This window comes from Elephas maximus, chromosome 3 (genome assembly GCF_024166365.1).
Source record: "Elephas maximus indicus isolate mEleMax1 chromosome 3, mEleMax1 primary haplotype, whole genome shotgun sequence".
In the NCBI taxonomy this organism is placed as follows: Eukaryota; Metazoa; Chordata; class Mammalia; order Proboscidea; family Elephantidae; genus Elephas; species Elephas maximus.
In genome coordinates, this window is record NC_064821.1 from 134,219,888 (window position 1) to 134,236,303 (window position 16,416).

Genomic DNA, 16,416 nt, shown 5'->3' on the forward strand with positions numbered 1-16,416 from the left:
CAGAATCGACTCAATGGCACTGGGTTAGTTTTTTTTTTTTTTTTCCAGAGATGGAAGAGACGGGACAAAAGACAGAGAAAAAGAAGCGGGAAGAAAACCATCAAGTAATGTGAAGACAGGTGCCCACACCACAGGGGTATCAAGTCAGATCACTGAATTTGGCAACTAGGAGGATACCCCCTTGTTGCCCTCAAGTCTATTCTGACTCACAGCGACCCTATAGGACAGAGTAGACCTGCCCCACAGAGTTTCCAAGGAGCGCCTGGTGGATTGAAACTGCTGGCCTTTTGGTTAGCAGCCATAGCGCTTAACCACTACGCCACCACGGTTTCCAACAGTGGTGGCTTAATCAAGATCAGTCTTAGTAGAGTAGTGGGGGAAGAAACTAGTTTACCATGGCTTGAGGTTATTAGAAGATAGGATAACAAAGGGTAAAAATATCTGCTAATGAAGGGAAGGAAACAGAGGAGTTAGAAGGGGGGTAAGGTCAGGGATTAATTTTTTAATGCTCAAATATACAGGAGAACAAGGATAAAGATTACAGGCTGGAAGTAATGGGCTTTAGTAGATGGCAAGAAGGTATGGATGAGATTAAGGTGAAGAGGTGAAGGCAGTGTATGCCAGATACTTCTATCTTCCCAGTTAGAAAGGAGCAAAGAAGATGAGGTCAACTGGGAGGTGACAAAGGCCAACATTTAAAGGCCTTAAGTGGTAAAAGTTTGATAGGGCTCAACCTTGTTCTTGACCATCCCCAGTCCCATAAACCTTAGTTCCCATGATGGGTTCCTGTTTCCTGCTTTCAGGTTTCTCTGACCCTGACCATCTGCTTTTTTGGGATCTCTGCCTCCTGCCAGATTTCCATATGCTCACGCTTGCCTGGCTGTCCCCCATCTGCTCACCTGCAGCCGCTCCCTGGCTGCTTCCCTCTGGGTCAGATTCAGCCTGCTGCTGACAGATGAACATTCCTGCAGCATCTGCTATGATGGACCAGCTCTGTGTTTCTCTGACATTGGAGCTACCTACCATTCATGGAGCCCTGGGACACTCACAGTAGTCCCCTAAGTGACCTCTCCCTCTCTGATCCACATCCTGCATTGCAGCCACAGTCATCTTCCTAAAACTCTGCTTTGCACTTAGCAACTTCCACCTTCTTCTCAACTCACCAATATCCTCAAGATCCTACAAAGGTTCTCCATTGCCAGACAAAGTATCTTAGCTGTGGGCTGAAGGCTGGTCACAGACCTATTTGATTTGGCCTGAATCATCTTTATTAAAAAAATTAAATCTGACTGTCTTTAGGTGGGGTTAGCCACAGGCCCCACCTTGCCCTATTGCCTCATACCCACCCCAGGCCCAATTCACACACAGATGTTATCTGCCAGGTCTCTGTAGATATCTGACAATATATTGCACACTATTTCAGGATGTAAGGCCTTCCATTCTCTGATTCCAGCATGCCTCGTAAGCCAGATTGTCATTACTATGCAAATCCTTTATTCCAGAAATAGGTCTGACCTGTTCCTCCTCCCCACCCCCAGCCCTGGCATGGTCTCTCTAGACACGTGTAGGCCTGCCTCCCTCCCTGCCTTTCCTCCTAGCTGCAACGCCCTGCCCTCTAGTCTCTACTTGTTACATTCAGATCTGGCTTATACTCTACCTCTTTCACGATGCCTCCTTGGACCATCCAAAACCGCAGCATTTTTTTGCCTGGATCCCTCATTTGGCTGTTGTGTATATTTCTTTGTTCCTTTAGTGACTTTTTTTTTTTTTTTTTTTTTGTAAGCTTCTCATTTCCTCAGATAAGGCTATAAATGGGGTTCCCTATAAGTAGTACATACAAAAAGCCACACAGATCAGATCTGTCTCTGTGTGGAATGAAGACTGTATCTCTCACGTGACACAACCATTGACTCATAAACCTTGGCCATCTCCCAACAACTTTAAAGCATTACAGCAAGCACAGATTCCAAGGAGGGTAGGGGTATGTCTTATATTTCATATACTGTCTAATACTTAGCAGGTGTTCAAGAAATGTTTATGATGAGAAAATATGAGAAGGCAGAAATCTCTTTTTGTTCAAAAAATATAAAGGATAAAATTGGCCCATAGTTGAGGGGTGAACTCTGTGGCTTGATGAATACAAACAAATAGCCCTTATTGTGTATCACTGTCAAGGGTCCAAGGACAGGTATATTTCACCAAGGCAACAAGAAGGACCCACTAGAAGAAGCAGGAACAAGGAAGACGAGAGCTCTGGCCATAGTACTAACAATGATTTACAAGGTGAACTTGGACAAATCTCTGAACAGGTATTGATTCTTCAAGGTAATGGGATCTTTCCTTCACACACTCTGCAGAGCTAACAACAGTAATCTCGTGGTAAGACGGAGTAGGTAGTGGACCACAGGGACAACTGTGAGAGCAGGAAGAAGGGCTGCTCACCTGCTCACCTGCAGTGTCCCCCAGCCAGTACTTTCGGGTTCACCTGCCCTTTATCCCAGCTTCGGTGTTGATCTTTTCGCCTGCAATGGGGCCGTGACCCCAGCAAACACCCTTTACTCCTGATTCCCACCCAACTTGTTTTCCTCAGCTACACACCGGATGCAGCAGTTATCGGTTGGAATTTTAAAAGTACGAGCAATATTAACATGAACTTGATAGAATTCTAGCATTGGTCAATACACACCACACTACTGCAGGAGTTAAATTAGCCCAGTGGTATAACACCCAGGCATCGAGTAGTAACTACACTCTCCTTTGGCAGAAGTCAAGGCCCTAAGAGAGGGCATTACTTAATTCTGCAGTTCTGAACCTTCCAGGAGGCTGGATGCTGGTGGGAGGACTGGATGGAGTTGGGTTATAGAATTTCTCCCTAAACCTTTTTCTCAAAGAGGTAGAATTTGAGAAGTGATTTTGTACCCTACGCAAGGAAATATCCAATAATTGATCCAGCTGAAGGAGTAATTTCTGGTTTTTTAGTAAAACAAGAAAACCAGAAAGAAGCTGTAAAAAAAAAAAAAAAAAGACGGGAGTGTGAAAGGGGAATAAAAGAAACTGAGCGCATTTAGTGCAACTGAGCTGAAGGAGGATGTACAGGATATGGAAGAAGCCAGACAGAGCAGTGATTACACTAGAGGCAAGGACAATGGAACAGAAAAATGACTTCTGAACTCTGTGCAAAGGGAAGCATCTGAACCAGCTAAACAGAAAAAAAAGAACTGTGAAGCAGACCTGAGATGACAAACACCTACACAGGGCAGAGGTGGGCAGAGAGGGACAGGCCCCTAAAAATGTTATGAGGCAGCAAGAAGTAGAGGCAATTTAAAAAGGTGGGATAGAGAGGCATACAATTGAGTAAAAAAAATTTTTTTTTTCAATTTGAAACTGTCTTCCTCCTAACACCAAATACTGAGGTCTTGGCAATCATCACTTTCCCCCTCAGATTGGAAAGAATGTATCAAAGAGAGTATTGGGGAGCGGGGGGGGGGGGGGGGGGGGGGGGCAGCAACTGAGAGGCAATTATACTTGGCAGCTGCTGGTAAACAACTTGTCCTGGAAGCAAATGCCTCCCTCCCATAAAGCCCTACTGCAACATTACAGAATGCATAGAAAAAACCACCTACAACAAAGGTGCTCCTTTGATAAGTTGTTTCAAGACAAAACTAGGAAAAACCTGGACTGGATGAACTAAGCATCAGTGCCTGGATGGCTTGCCTCTGAGAAGAACCAGTCATTCTCTGTCTGATAGGACTCCGCACAGCAACAAGGGAGCTCCTGCCTGCCAACGATCTGTTAATTTCACTCAGCATTTCTTAAGGCAAAGCTTTAACTTTTTTTTTTAATAGATATTTGATTACTAAGGCGTGCAAGGCAGCAGATATTGAAAGCTGGCTTCTGTACCACAGAAGCCACTACAAGGTCACCAAAGCTGAAAACAAACGTTTCAGAATTCCCAGTGACTTTGGTTAGCTTCCTTTGCCTCCCGGTTTCTGTGTGTGTGGTACTGTGTGCCTGGGTAACTTTTTTTTTTTTTTTTTAAGTGGAGTAAGGACAAGTCATTGATGAAGCCCATGAATGATGTCAAAAGGCCTGGGTTCTGGTCCTGATTCTTTCCAAACGCAGGGCAAATGCCTCAGTCCTAGCGAAGGAGATAATAGTACTTGACTAGGCACCCTGGTAGGATTCGTTACCAAGATGGGGACAGTTTCTTATGAGAAACATCCTATAGCTCTACATACCAGATGCTGGTGCCATGATACAGGACTCTTATTAACGTAATGTTTGGTGGTCAGGGTCACACTTATAATGTTTTATTCATAAATGTTGCAAATGGGAAATGAATTATTAATGCAAAGATCATCTGTCAGAGACAGGAATCATTAACAGAACTTCAAGGGGCAGAGGGTGGTTTATGGGGACCAGCAATGCAAACGCAGACTTTTTAGTTCTGTGGTAACCATGTGATCAGATTGGCTGTGCCTCGAGTAACTGAGCACTAGTGCCACTTGCCAGCTGTCGGGCAGCCTCTGTGAAGCACACCCAATCAGCTTCCTCCTGGCTACCTGTCCACATTACAAAACCTGCCATCATGCTGGTGCCAATGGCAGGTCTCTAGTCTCCATCTCCACAGTATCTGGTGGCATTAGAGGGATAAAAGACAGTTGAACAGTGCACTCTGCTTGCATACAAAGCAAGACTCTTCAGAGTCAAACTAAGGCCTAAGAAGAATAGCTGATACATACTTAGTACTTACCATGTGCCTAGACTATGCTAAGTGCTTTCTGTACATTATCTCATTGTATGCTCACAACCTCGCCATGACCATGGGACTACTATTATCCCCATCTGTAAGAAACTATGTCACAGAAAGGCTAGGTAATTTTCTCAAGATCATGCAATTTGGAAGTGGCAAAGCCAGGATCGGAATCTAGTTCTCCAAAGCTGCTTTTATCATCTACTTGAATAAGCATGAAGTTAGAAGAGTATAGAGCCATCATTAGAAGAGCATAGAGCCATTGTTTGCCAGGAGATGTCGCAATCATCACTACATGATGCAAAATCCTGAGAAAAGAGCACGCTAAATGTTGAGGGATCAAGTGACTTTATAATAAACTTAAGTGGGAGATAGAAGTTATAATCTTCATTACGTGAGTCAAAGCCATTCTCATCCCTCTATTTACAGAACGCTGGTAACTGACTATGAAGAGTAAAGTCCCGGAGCCAATCTGCTTCGGTTCAAACCTCAACTCTGCAACTAGTCTTGGGCAAGATACTGAAACTCTCTGGGTCTCAGCTTCCTTATCTGTAAACTGGTAATTATAATAGGACCTCCTTTATAGGGTTGCCGTGAAGATTAAACAGTAAAGCTTTAAGATGTATAACATTCAATGAATATTAACTGTTATTACTTTTACCAGTTATGGGTCTATGGCAAGTTGCCCAAGTCCACTCGAGCCTCAGTTCCCTTGTCTATAAAAGAGATCTGTGTAGAGTTGTTGTGATGACTACAAACTAAAAATAAAATCCTAAAAGCATGTAACACGCTAACTTCCTCATCGTAGGCACTCAAAAATGTTCATTTCTTTCCCCGCTTTCCATGATAGCTCTACCATTTAACCTCCTGAGACTTCAGTTTCCCAGGTTACCCATCCATCTCCCTGCCTCTATCTCATTTGTACATCATGGTCAGTGTCTGACCAAAGACCAGGCTAGAAGTGAGAAAATCGGGTTCTTGTTTTAGTTCCAGTTTGAGGATAACTTCTGAGAAGCCACTGAGCTCCCATAAACCTCAATTTCCTCATTTACTCAGTATAGTATAATCTCAGCAAAGTGTGCCAAACAGCGTGCTACATGTCAGGGGTACAAAGATAGATAAATCAGGTCCAGGTCCCAACTTCAGAGCGCACACTCTAATTCAAAACAAAGGTATGTAAATAGAAGTAGGTAAACAATTAAGTGTATTGACTGAGGTATGGACAAGTAGAGAGGTTGCCCAAAGGAGGTCAAGGAAATATTCAAAGAAGGTAGAACCTTGAGCTGGGTCTTACAAGACAAACGAGTCTCCCAAGCAGAACAAGGGGCGAGGTATTCCGGCATGTGCAAAGGCTTAGAGATATGAAACAGTGGGCTGTAAAGAACTGATTATAGCTTGAGTATGGGGTGCACACAGGGGAATGACAGGAAAATAGAATAATAATATCTACCCTACTTACCTTGCAGGATTTCCATGAGACCAACAAGAACAATGCATTAAAACACTGAAAAAGGCACAGTGCTGCAGAAATGACAGGAGTGATTATTATTAGTACTTTAGCAAGGCTCTCTATGGTACTGAATTTTCACCCATTTTCTCCTAGCACATGAGCTCCAGGTATTGTTTCTTCTCTCACCACCATTTTGCCTCCTTCCTCTCTCCCCTAAGAGAAGGCAGGAGGATTTTGCATTGATCTAAGTGCAGAAGTAGGAGGAAGAAGTGAGAACAAAAACATCCATCCCCTTGTTTCAATTACCACAAGCCTTTTCAAAGTCCCTTAACAACTGTAATGTTTTGTATTTTAAGAGTGCAGTTGTTACTGGCCAAATAAGAAACCTACGAACGAGGCTTTTCAAAAATTCTTGACCATAATCCATTGTAAGAAATATATTTTATAACACAATTCAGTACACACACAGAGAAAAGGTTACAAAACAATATTGATACCTACAGCATGCAATGCTGACAGTTCCTTTTTATTTTATTTTATGTCATTTTTAACAGTGGTGACAATCCCCTAATTGAAATTTCATTACTCACTAGTGGGGTCGTAACCTGAAGTTCGAAAAACACTATCTTAAGAAAGAGGGTTCATGAAAATTTCAAAATATGAGTCACAAATCTCTTCAGTCTTTCTTTTCTTTTGCATTTTGAGACATTGCAAAATAGAAGAAAGTCCAGCACATTCCTTCGAAAACAACAAAACCTCACTATGTACACAGTGCACGCGGTGTACTGTTTGACAATAAAGGAGAGGTTTCAACGGGGGCTTCTTGTGTGTTTGGCTGCGGTGGCGGATTAAACTTGTTGACAAATAGGATTTCAAAACACAGGACTCTTAGGTAGGGCTCCGGAAGGCACGATCATATGTCCCCACTGTCTTTTGGATGAGGACATTCGATAAGCAATTTCTTTCGTGTACAAGGCCACATCACACATCATAACCCAGAAGTGAGTAAGCATTCTGCCTTGGGGCTGATGAAATGGGAACTTGATGCCAGGGTGCCTTTCCAGTCACGGGCAGGTTGAAAATTGACGCAACCAGCACCATGACCTGCAACAAGGAAAGAGTCTACTCCGCATCCAGCTCCGTCTACTTTTATGTTCAAACCAAATCTCAAAGCTGGAAAAGAACAGAAAGATCATCTAGTCTACCTCACTCTTCCCAGAGAAGATAGTCAACTAAGCTTTTCTAGCTTACAGTTAAACTATTTCCCACTGCACTGCAATATGCACCTGGGCCACGGGACTGCACAAGCTCTAACTGTGTCTACCATTGCAGCTTGGATTATGTGTTCCTCCGACTTAGAATGATTTTCCTGTTCCTCCTGCCCATGCAAATCCCACCCATCCTTCCAGATCAAACCCCAAGCCCTCCAGGAAACCTTTGCCAAACTCTATACCCCTTGCCCATCCCTTCTTCCTTCTCTGAAATGAGATTATGTTCACTGAATTCATGTAACCATTTGCCTCTTAGTTACTGTTTAATAGATTATGTACAAACATTTAACCAAAAAAAAAAAAGTGTTGCTGTCGAGTTGATTCCGAATCATAGTGACCCTACAGGACAGAGGGTTTCCAAGGAATGGCTGGTAGATTCGAACTACTGACCTTTCGGTTAGCAGCCGAGCTCTTAACCACTGTACCATCAGTGGCTATATATATATATATTTCTAAAATTTAAAGGATGTGTTTGTAAGAAACTTTAGGATTTAATCCTAAATGAACTTTTCGTTTCTATCAAGGAGTAGACAGAAAAATTGAGCATTCTATCATGAAGATATTTATATTATATAATCATCAAAGAAATTAGTACTAATTTTTACGCATCTCCACATACTCAGAACCAGTAACTATAATGATGGTGAACCCTAATACTGTTGCCTTTTCTAAGATAATATCATTAAGACAATTAGGAAACTGAATTCTTACTTGCATTAATAGAGGAACCAAGGGTTTTGTCCGTAGGAAGATACTATATTAAATGCTCTCACACAAGGAAGCTCCGTGCTTTGGATGCACAGTCAGTCCATGGAAGTCTATGTTAGCTGTCATCCCAAAAACACAAGACACACACACACAGAATTTCTCTCTTCTTTTCCTTTTCATGCCCACCTTTGGTTTTTTACTGTTGTAATTTAAAAAAAACAAAAAATCTATCACCATTGAGTTGATGCCAGCTCAGCACATGCATACAGAGTAGAAGTACACTCCAGAGGGTTTTCAAAACTGTGGCCTTTTGGAAAAAGATCACCAGGACTTTCTTCCAAGGTACTTCTAGGTGGGTTTGAGCTGCCAATCTTCCTGTTAGTAGTTGTGCGCTTAACCGTTTGCACCACCCAGGGACTCCTAAATGTTATAATAGGACCAGTGAATTTAATTACTTAGAAAGACCTTAAAGATTACCTATGCCCCCTCAGATGAGAAAATTTAACCAAGAAAAGGTATGCTAATTTGCTTCAGCTCACCGCTGTAGAAAATGACAGAGGAGGGGCTAAAACTCATATCTTCTGTTTCCAAAGACATTAAGAGCTAAAAGTCTAAAACCCTCAAGCCACCTAACTCTTGAGTTCAGTTTCATTTCCTTTACCCCTGAGCTTCCCGTCTTTCACCAGATCCTTCTGTCTCACCACTGAAAAACTTCCCCAATCCTCGACACCAAACTGTCTTCCTGCTGCTAACCAATTTCCCAATGTTGTTCTATCTCAAGCGCACTACTTCTCTTATCTTACTAGGCAATTTCATGGTTTATTCTGTTTTTGTTTTTTTCCTTCTCCAACACATGCCTCCTTTATTTGAAACCCTTCCATAACTGTTCCAGACAAACTTACATATGAAACCGGAGTTAGAGATCATGACTATCTCAGAGTCCTGTTCTCCCTACATACAATTACAAAAGCCTTTTCTATCTCATGCTGTACGCCATATATAATATACTGCAAAAATAAAGTTTTTTCTTAAGCAGGCAGGTAACTTCTCAAGACACATAGCCAAGCAAGTTAAGCAAGAAGTAGCAGAGGTCATAGGTTCTACCAATAAATACCAAACGTCACTCTGCCAAAAACGTAAATATCCTCTCTAGCTATGGTGTGGCAACAATGAAGAATGTGAACCCTCCCTTTCTTGTTCTTGTCTGTGTTCTTATAAAGGTGCTAAAAGGAGAATGAGGTGACCAAAGCAGAAGACAGGACAAAGAGGAGACCAGTAAAAAGTCCGAGCCAATTAAAACTAGCAGCGGAGTTATAGTGACTAAACATGGAGGCTCTGGAGGCAGACTGTATGGTGAGTCTTGGTTCCACCATCAACAGCTAAGTGACCTTGGTCAAGATGCTTAAACTGTCTGCTCAGTTTCTTCATTTGTTAAATAAGAATAGTAGTGCCTACCTCACAGGGTTACCATGACAATTAAATAAGTTAGTATTTGTAAAACAGAGTAATACTTGGTATATATTAGGCACCACAGAATATTTTTGTTAACTAAAATAAATGTAGAGTTTGAAATTGCTTTAACAATGGTACTGTGTGTTGGTGACCCCCAAATCTTCTAGCAGCTTCAGGACCTAAAGGCATAATAATAGCTTCATGACACCACATATACCCTGCATCCTCTAATATGAACTATTTCCCACGAATCCCTTTACAATACTTTCACAATAGAACTTGACAGAAATACACTCCTGGACCTCTCTCAGTAATGGTTCCCACCGCTACAGCTACCGTACATGGTGCAAATAGCCTGTCTGCCTTGGAAGACAAAGCCTATGAAACCACAAAAGTTATTGTTTGCCCACATACCACAAATTCTACCTGTAACCCAGGACTGGAGTTGGGGAACATCAGGCCACTTACCATAGAGAAAATAAAATGAAGAGAAATTTTTACTCTACCAGAAGTGTCTTCTTAGTATATGGCTCACAGCGCAAAGTAAAACTCCTCAAAGAGCTGTCCACACTCACTGTCCCAAATCTTCTCCTCTTTTTCTTTCTTAATTTCACTCCAGTTAGGCTTTCAGCTATATCCACTTTGCTAAATCCAGTAAGACCTCATCTTACTTCACTTGCAACAATATTAATGCTGCTGACACCCTCTATTCTTTGAGTGCTTTCTTCTCTTGGCTTCCAGGCCACCATATTCTCCTGGGTTTTCTAGCTACTCCTTCTGGAACTCCTTGTCTCCTCAACCTATTTTCCCCATTAACATTCTTCTCTCATCAATCCACATTTGCTCCCATAGCAAGTGAGCTCATCCAATCTCATGGTTTAAAATACCACTTCTTCTTCCCCATGACTTCCGAATGTGTATTTCAGCACAAACCTCAGTCCTGAACTCCTGACTCATACAGCCAATTGCCTACTCAACATCTCTACTTGGCTATGTAATAGGATCCTAAACTAGCTTGTCCAAAATCAAACTCCTTGCCTTCCTCCCCAAAACAGCTCCTCTACAATCTTCCCCAACTCAGTTAATGATATCCCCTACCTTGCCTTCCTCCTTTCACCTTCTCCAGTACTTTACTAGCCTGTAAATCCTATCAACTCTACTTTTAAAATATATCCAGAATCTGACCATGACTCACCACCTCCAAACTGCCTTTTGGTTCAAGTCACCATTTTTCCCCCCAAGTACTGAAAGACCATACTAATCAATTTTCTTGCCTCTTCCCTTGCTCCACTAGACTATTTTCTTAAAACAGCAGCCAGAGAGATGCCATTAAATTTTAAGTCGATACAGCCACAGTAGTCAAGATACCCTGGTACTGGTACAATGACACACATAGACCAATGGAACAGAATCAAGGACCTAGCTGTAAATCCATCCACCTAGGGTCAGCTGATCTTTGACAAAGGATCAAAGTCCATTAAATGGGAAAAAGAGTCTTTTTAAGAAATGGTGCTGGCAAAACTGGACGTCCATCTGTAAAAAAATGAAACAGGACCCATACTTCACACCGTACATAAAAACTAACAAAATGGATCAAAGACCTAAATATAAAACCTTAAACAATAATGATCATTAAAGAAAAAATAGGGACAATGTTAGCAGCCCTAATACATGGCATAAATACAATATAAACTAACAATGCACAAACACCAGAAGATAAACTAGATAACCAGGATCTTCTAAAAATTAAACACTTAATACTCAACAAAAGACTTCATCAAAAGAGTAAAAAGAGAGCCTAAAGACCGGGAATAAATTTTTGGCTACGACATATCCGATAAGGGTTTAATTTCTAGAATCTATAGAATACTTCAACACCTCAACAACAAAAAGACAAATAGCCCAAATTTAAAAAAATGGGCAAAGGATATGAACAGACACTTCACCAAAGAAGACATTCAGTCACCTAACAGACACATGAGGAAATGCTCATGATTATTAGCCATCAGAGAAATGCAAATCAATACTACAGTGAGGTACCATCTCACTCTTACATTACTGGCATAAATAAAAAAATAGAAAATAACAAATGTTGGACAGGTTGCAAAGGGATTGAAACTCTTATGCACTGCTGGTGGGAGTGTAAAATGGTACAACCACTACAGAAAAAGATACTGCACCTCCTTAAAAAGCTAGAAATAGAAATACCATTTGATCCAGCAAAGCCATCACGTGAATAGACAAATGCACACCCATGTTCACTGCAGCATTATTCACAATAACAAAAAGATGGAAAGAACCTAAGTGCCCATCAACAGATAAATGGGTACACAAATTATGGTACATATACACAATGAAATACTACACAAGGATAAAGAACAATGATGAATCCAGGAATACCTCACGACATGGATGAATCTGGAAGGCATTGTGCTGAATGAAATAAGGCAATCACAAAAGGGCAAATATTATATAAGATCGCTATTATAAAACCTCAAGAAAAAGTTTACACACAGAAAAAAAATAATCTTCGATGGTTACGAGGAAGGGGAGAAGTGGGGAACGGAAATCACTAACTAGCTAGCAGACAAGTGGTAACTTTGGTAAAGGAAAAGACAACACACAATATTGGGAAAGTCAGCATAACTTGACTAAGGCAAATCCACAGGAGCTTTCTAGACACATCCAAACACCCTGAGGGACTAAGTTACCAGGTAGGAGGGCTAGGGACCATGGTCTCAGGAGATATCTAGGTCAATTGGTATAACGTAGTTAATAAAGAAAATGTTCTGCATCCTACTTTGGTAAGTGGTACCTGGGGTCTTAAAAGCTTGGGAGCAGCCATCTAAGATACATCTATTGGTCCCAACCCGTCCACAGCCAACAAGAAGGAAGAAAACCAAAGACACAAGGAAAATATTAATCCAAAACACTAATGGACCACATGAACCAAGCTTCCACCAGCCTGAGCCTAGAAGAACTAGATGGTGCCTGGCTACTACCAACTACTCTGACAGGGATCGTAACAGAGGGTCTCAGACAGAGCGGGAGAAAAATGTAGAACAAAATTCAAATTCACACACACAAAAAAACACCTGACAGAGACCAGAGGAACCCCTGAGACTATGGCCCCCAGACACCCTGCTAACTCAGAACTCAGGCCACTCTCGAAGTCCACCTTTCCCCCAAAGATTAGACAGGCCTGCAAGACAAACAGTAACATGTGTGAGGAACATGCTTCTTAGTTCATTCAAGTATATGAGACCAAATGGGCAATACTTGACCAAAAGCAAAGATGAGAAGGCAGGAAGGGACAGGAAAACTGGATGAATGGACACAGGGAACCTGGGGTATAAAGGGAAATGAAGAGAGTGCTGACAAACTGCAGGGATTACAACCAGTGCCACAAAACAATTGTGTGTAAATTTGTGAATGAGAAACTAATTTGCACTGTAAACTTTCACCCAAAGCACAATAAAATAAATAAAATGTAAGTCAGATCAAGCCACTCTTCCGTTCAGAACTTTCTAATAGCCTCTCACCTTACTCAGAAAAGTCAAAGTCCTTATGATAACTGCATGACTCCGCATAACCTGACCCCCTCTCCAGAAGGGCCCTGACCTCATTCCTCTCGCTCCTTCCACTCCAGCCACACTGGCCTCCTTACTAGCCTTCAAACACACTAAGCACACAAACACCTCAGGGCTTGTGCTTACTGTGCCTTTTGCCTATATCTGCATGATTTGCTCCCTCTTCACCTTCTCCACGTCTCTGCTCAAAAGTCATCTTCTAGGTGAAGCTGTCCCTCACAACCCTTGTTAAAACTCCAATCTACACACACGTAACACTCCTTGTCTCCCTTTCCTGCTTTGTATTTTTCTACAAGACTCATCAACAGCTTTTGCTTCCTGTCTTGTCTTCTCCCATTAGCATATAAACTCCAGGCAGGTAGGGAGTTTTTCTTTATTTGTTCACCACTACATTCCTAGCGCTAGGAAGGGCCTTGCACACAGGGGGCACTCAATAGATATTATCTGAATGAGTGGGAAGAATGGCTCACTTGGTTCCTCTTACCTAAGACAGTCATCACTGTCTTCATGAGCTTCATGGGTGTCCTCCGGCGGCTGATGGACCCACTTGTATGTGGAGACAAGACATTGGTTTTCCTCTTGACGTACATGTAGATCCGCAGGTACACTACAACCATGATGAAGAATGCTACGAGGTTGGACACAGTCCAGAAAATAAGGTAACTCCTGCTATAAATGGGGGCCAGGGAAGAGCAGGTAGAGATGTCGCAAAGGCAATTCCAGCCTAGTGTAGGAACCGCCCCCATAAATATGGCGATGGCCCAGATGAGCAAAATGAGCAGCGTCACCCTCTTTTTGGTCAGATTGCTGTGGACCCGCATCCTCATGATTGACATGTGCCTCTCCACGGCAATAACCAGCAAATTGGTCAGGGAGGCAGTTAAACTTGTGTCCAAAAGCCCCTGGCGGAGAAACCAGCGGTTGACAGTCAAAGTTTTTGAAACGGGTCCAGTGTTAAACATCAGGAATACATAGGCAATTCCAGCAAAGAAATCTGCGGCAGCCAAGTTAGCCAACAGGTAATAGAAAGGAAAATGAAACTTTCTGTTTTTGATCACTGCTGCAATGACCAGAGAGTTAGAGAAAAAAATAAATAAGCAGAAAAATGTTCCAAAACACAAAACAATCACAAGCTTCGTCCCCGTCCATTCATCGGCAGTGTCACTGTTGCTCCTATTATAAAAAAAGTCCATACGCTTATCATAGTGACACTCATTCATTGTGGAGAAGAACTGGACATCCTAGAAAGAAATATAAAGAAGAAACAAAGATCACTATTGTAAAATCAGTCACTAAACCATTTGCTACTGCTAAGCCCCTTCTTCTGGCCAGCTCCTATGAATCCTTCAGGTCTCAGCATAAATGTCCCTTGCTCCAGGACATGAGCCCCTGACTTCCTATTATAGCATTTATCTTGCATTGATAATTTGTTTCCCAGGCTATACTGTAAGCTTGATGAGGGAGGGTTTATGTCTATTTTGTTCACCATTATAACCCCAGGGACCTGCTGCCCTGCCTGCCTCATGACAGGTATTTTTTTAATGCCTGGCTGGCTAGCTGGTTGGCTGGCTGGTTGAATGAATGAATGAGCTTGGAGGCAAAGGTGTTGAGCCTCGCAATATTCACTCCATATTGATAACAACTACTATACAGCATGTTAAAATGCTCTCTCCTGGTGGTTTCCAGCTCATTTATTATTTATGAATTATGTGCATTAATCAAGGGCAGGTTGGTAACACCAGGTACACTCTTGCCAAATAACAGGCGTGGGGTGAATTACTCTTCACATGACCAAATGGCTTCCCCAAGAGCTCAATTTTCCAGCACTTCTGACACCACTCCTGATCTTGCTTTTATCTTCTTTTGGTTTGCAGTTACAACTGCAACACTCGCTTATTAAACATGTGGTGCAGGGCTGGAGACTTTGGTCTTAATACCTCTTCTTTACCTTTTGGTTCACTTCTACCTTATAGTCTCCTAATCCAAATTGTACCAATGAAAATTTACTGGATTTTCCAACATAATCACTCCAAGTCAGTTTCCCAAACTGGGTTCTTTCCAACCCAGCAAGCAGGTGGTGGAGTGTCAGTGCTGGCCCTATTATTTAAAAGGTCTTTTTATCTATAGGGTTGTTAGGAGTCACAATCGACTCAACGACAATGGGTTTCGTTTTTTGGTTTATCTGCTTATCATAGTGACATTCACTCATTGTGGAAATAAGCCGGGCAGGCCTTCATGCGCAAGACTGAGATCTGGAGTTTGGGCAGATCTCCAACCCAACGCGAATGCCAGAAAATAACTGCCAAGTGAGGGGCAAGCCCGTGGGACACATGTCTGAAAGTAGATGCCAAACTGGGTTACCAGGCAGACAGGTAAGACATTAATCTCAGAACAAGATCCCTCAGGCCCCAAGAGTGAGGGATGATTCCAGCCAAGGACTAGCTGGGCTCCAAGGATGCCCACCAGTCTATGCCTGGTGGGGCGGACAAGGTGTCCTCCTCGCAGTGGTCTGGCCACTGCCATGAAGGGTCAAATCAAAGGAGGCCGAGACTTAAGATCAGGAAATCTATCTTTTGAGGAGACTGACTGTGGGCTCACTCACAAGGAATGAGGCTGCAACTTATTTGCTGAAAAACTGGAGATCCAGTAGGCCCAGGTGCTGAACACTTATTTGGTGGAAAGGAAGGGTCTGTAACAGTGTAAAGTGTAAGCTTAATAGAAATTGCCAGTGTTTAAGGTTCTTGTAAATTCTACAATTCAATACTGCATCCACAATCAGGATAAGCAGACCAGATATCAATTTTAAGTGGTACAAAAAAGAAGCGTAGCTCAGCCTTCTTTTTAATTTTATATATTCCTAATATAAGAATATTTTTAAGTGAATTAGGTACTTGCTTTTCTACCACAGCAAATGGGAGGTAAAATATCATTTTATATGCTTAAAATAAACAATCTGGGAGCAGTATCAAGAGACAAATGGTTCCAGTGCCTTTTAATTGCAAGGAAGTAGGACTCAATTTTAATAATGGCAAAATAAAAATCACTCTCTTTGGCACACATTCACCAATATTTACCTGTCAGTATCAAAAATAACTCCATATAGCATGCCAATATATCTGCACTATATCACATCATTTTCCCAAATTAAAAATATAGATACATATGATAATTTAATGTTTCATATATCACATT

The 16,416-nt window shown here is 41.9% G+C and overlaps 1 protein-coding gene across 2 annotated transcripts in view; it reads right to left on the reverse strand.

Moving 5' to 3' along the window:
* LPAR3 (lysophosphatidic acid receptor 3) overlaps positions 1-16,416 on the reverse strand; it is a 94,849-nt gene that overhangs the window by 48,106 nt on the left and 30,327 nt on the right. For both annotated transcript variants that reach the window (XR_007516685.1, XM_049879648.1), the window contains exon 2: positions 13,709-14,465. Coding sequence is in view for 1 of the 2 variants with exons in the window: in XM_049879648.1 (XP_049735605.1) it covers positions 13,709-14,444 (736 nt within the window). In the remaining variant the exon portion in view is untranslated. The remainder of the gene's footprint in view (positions 1-13,708; positions 14,466-16,416) is intronic.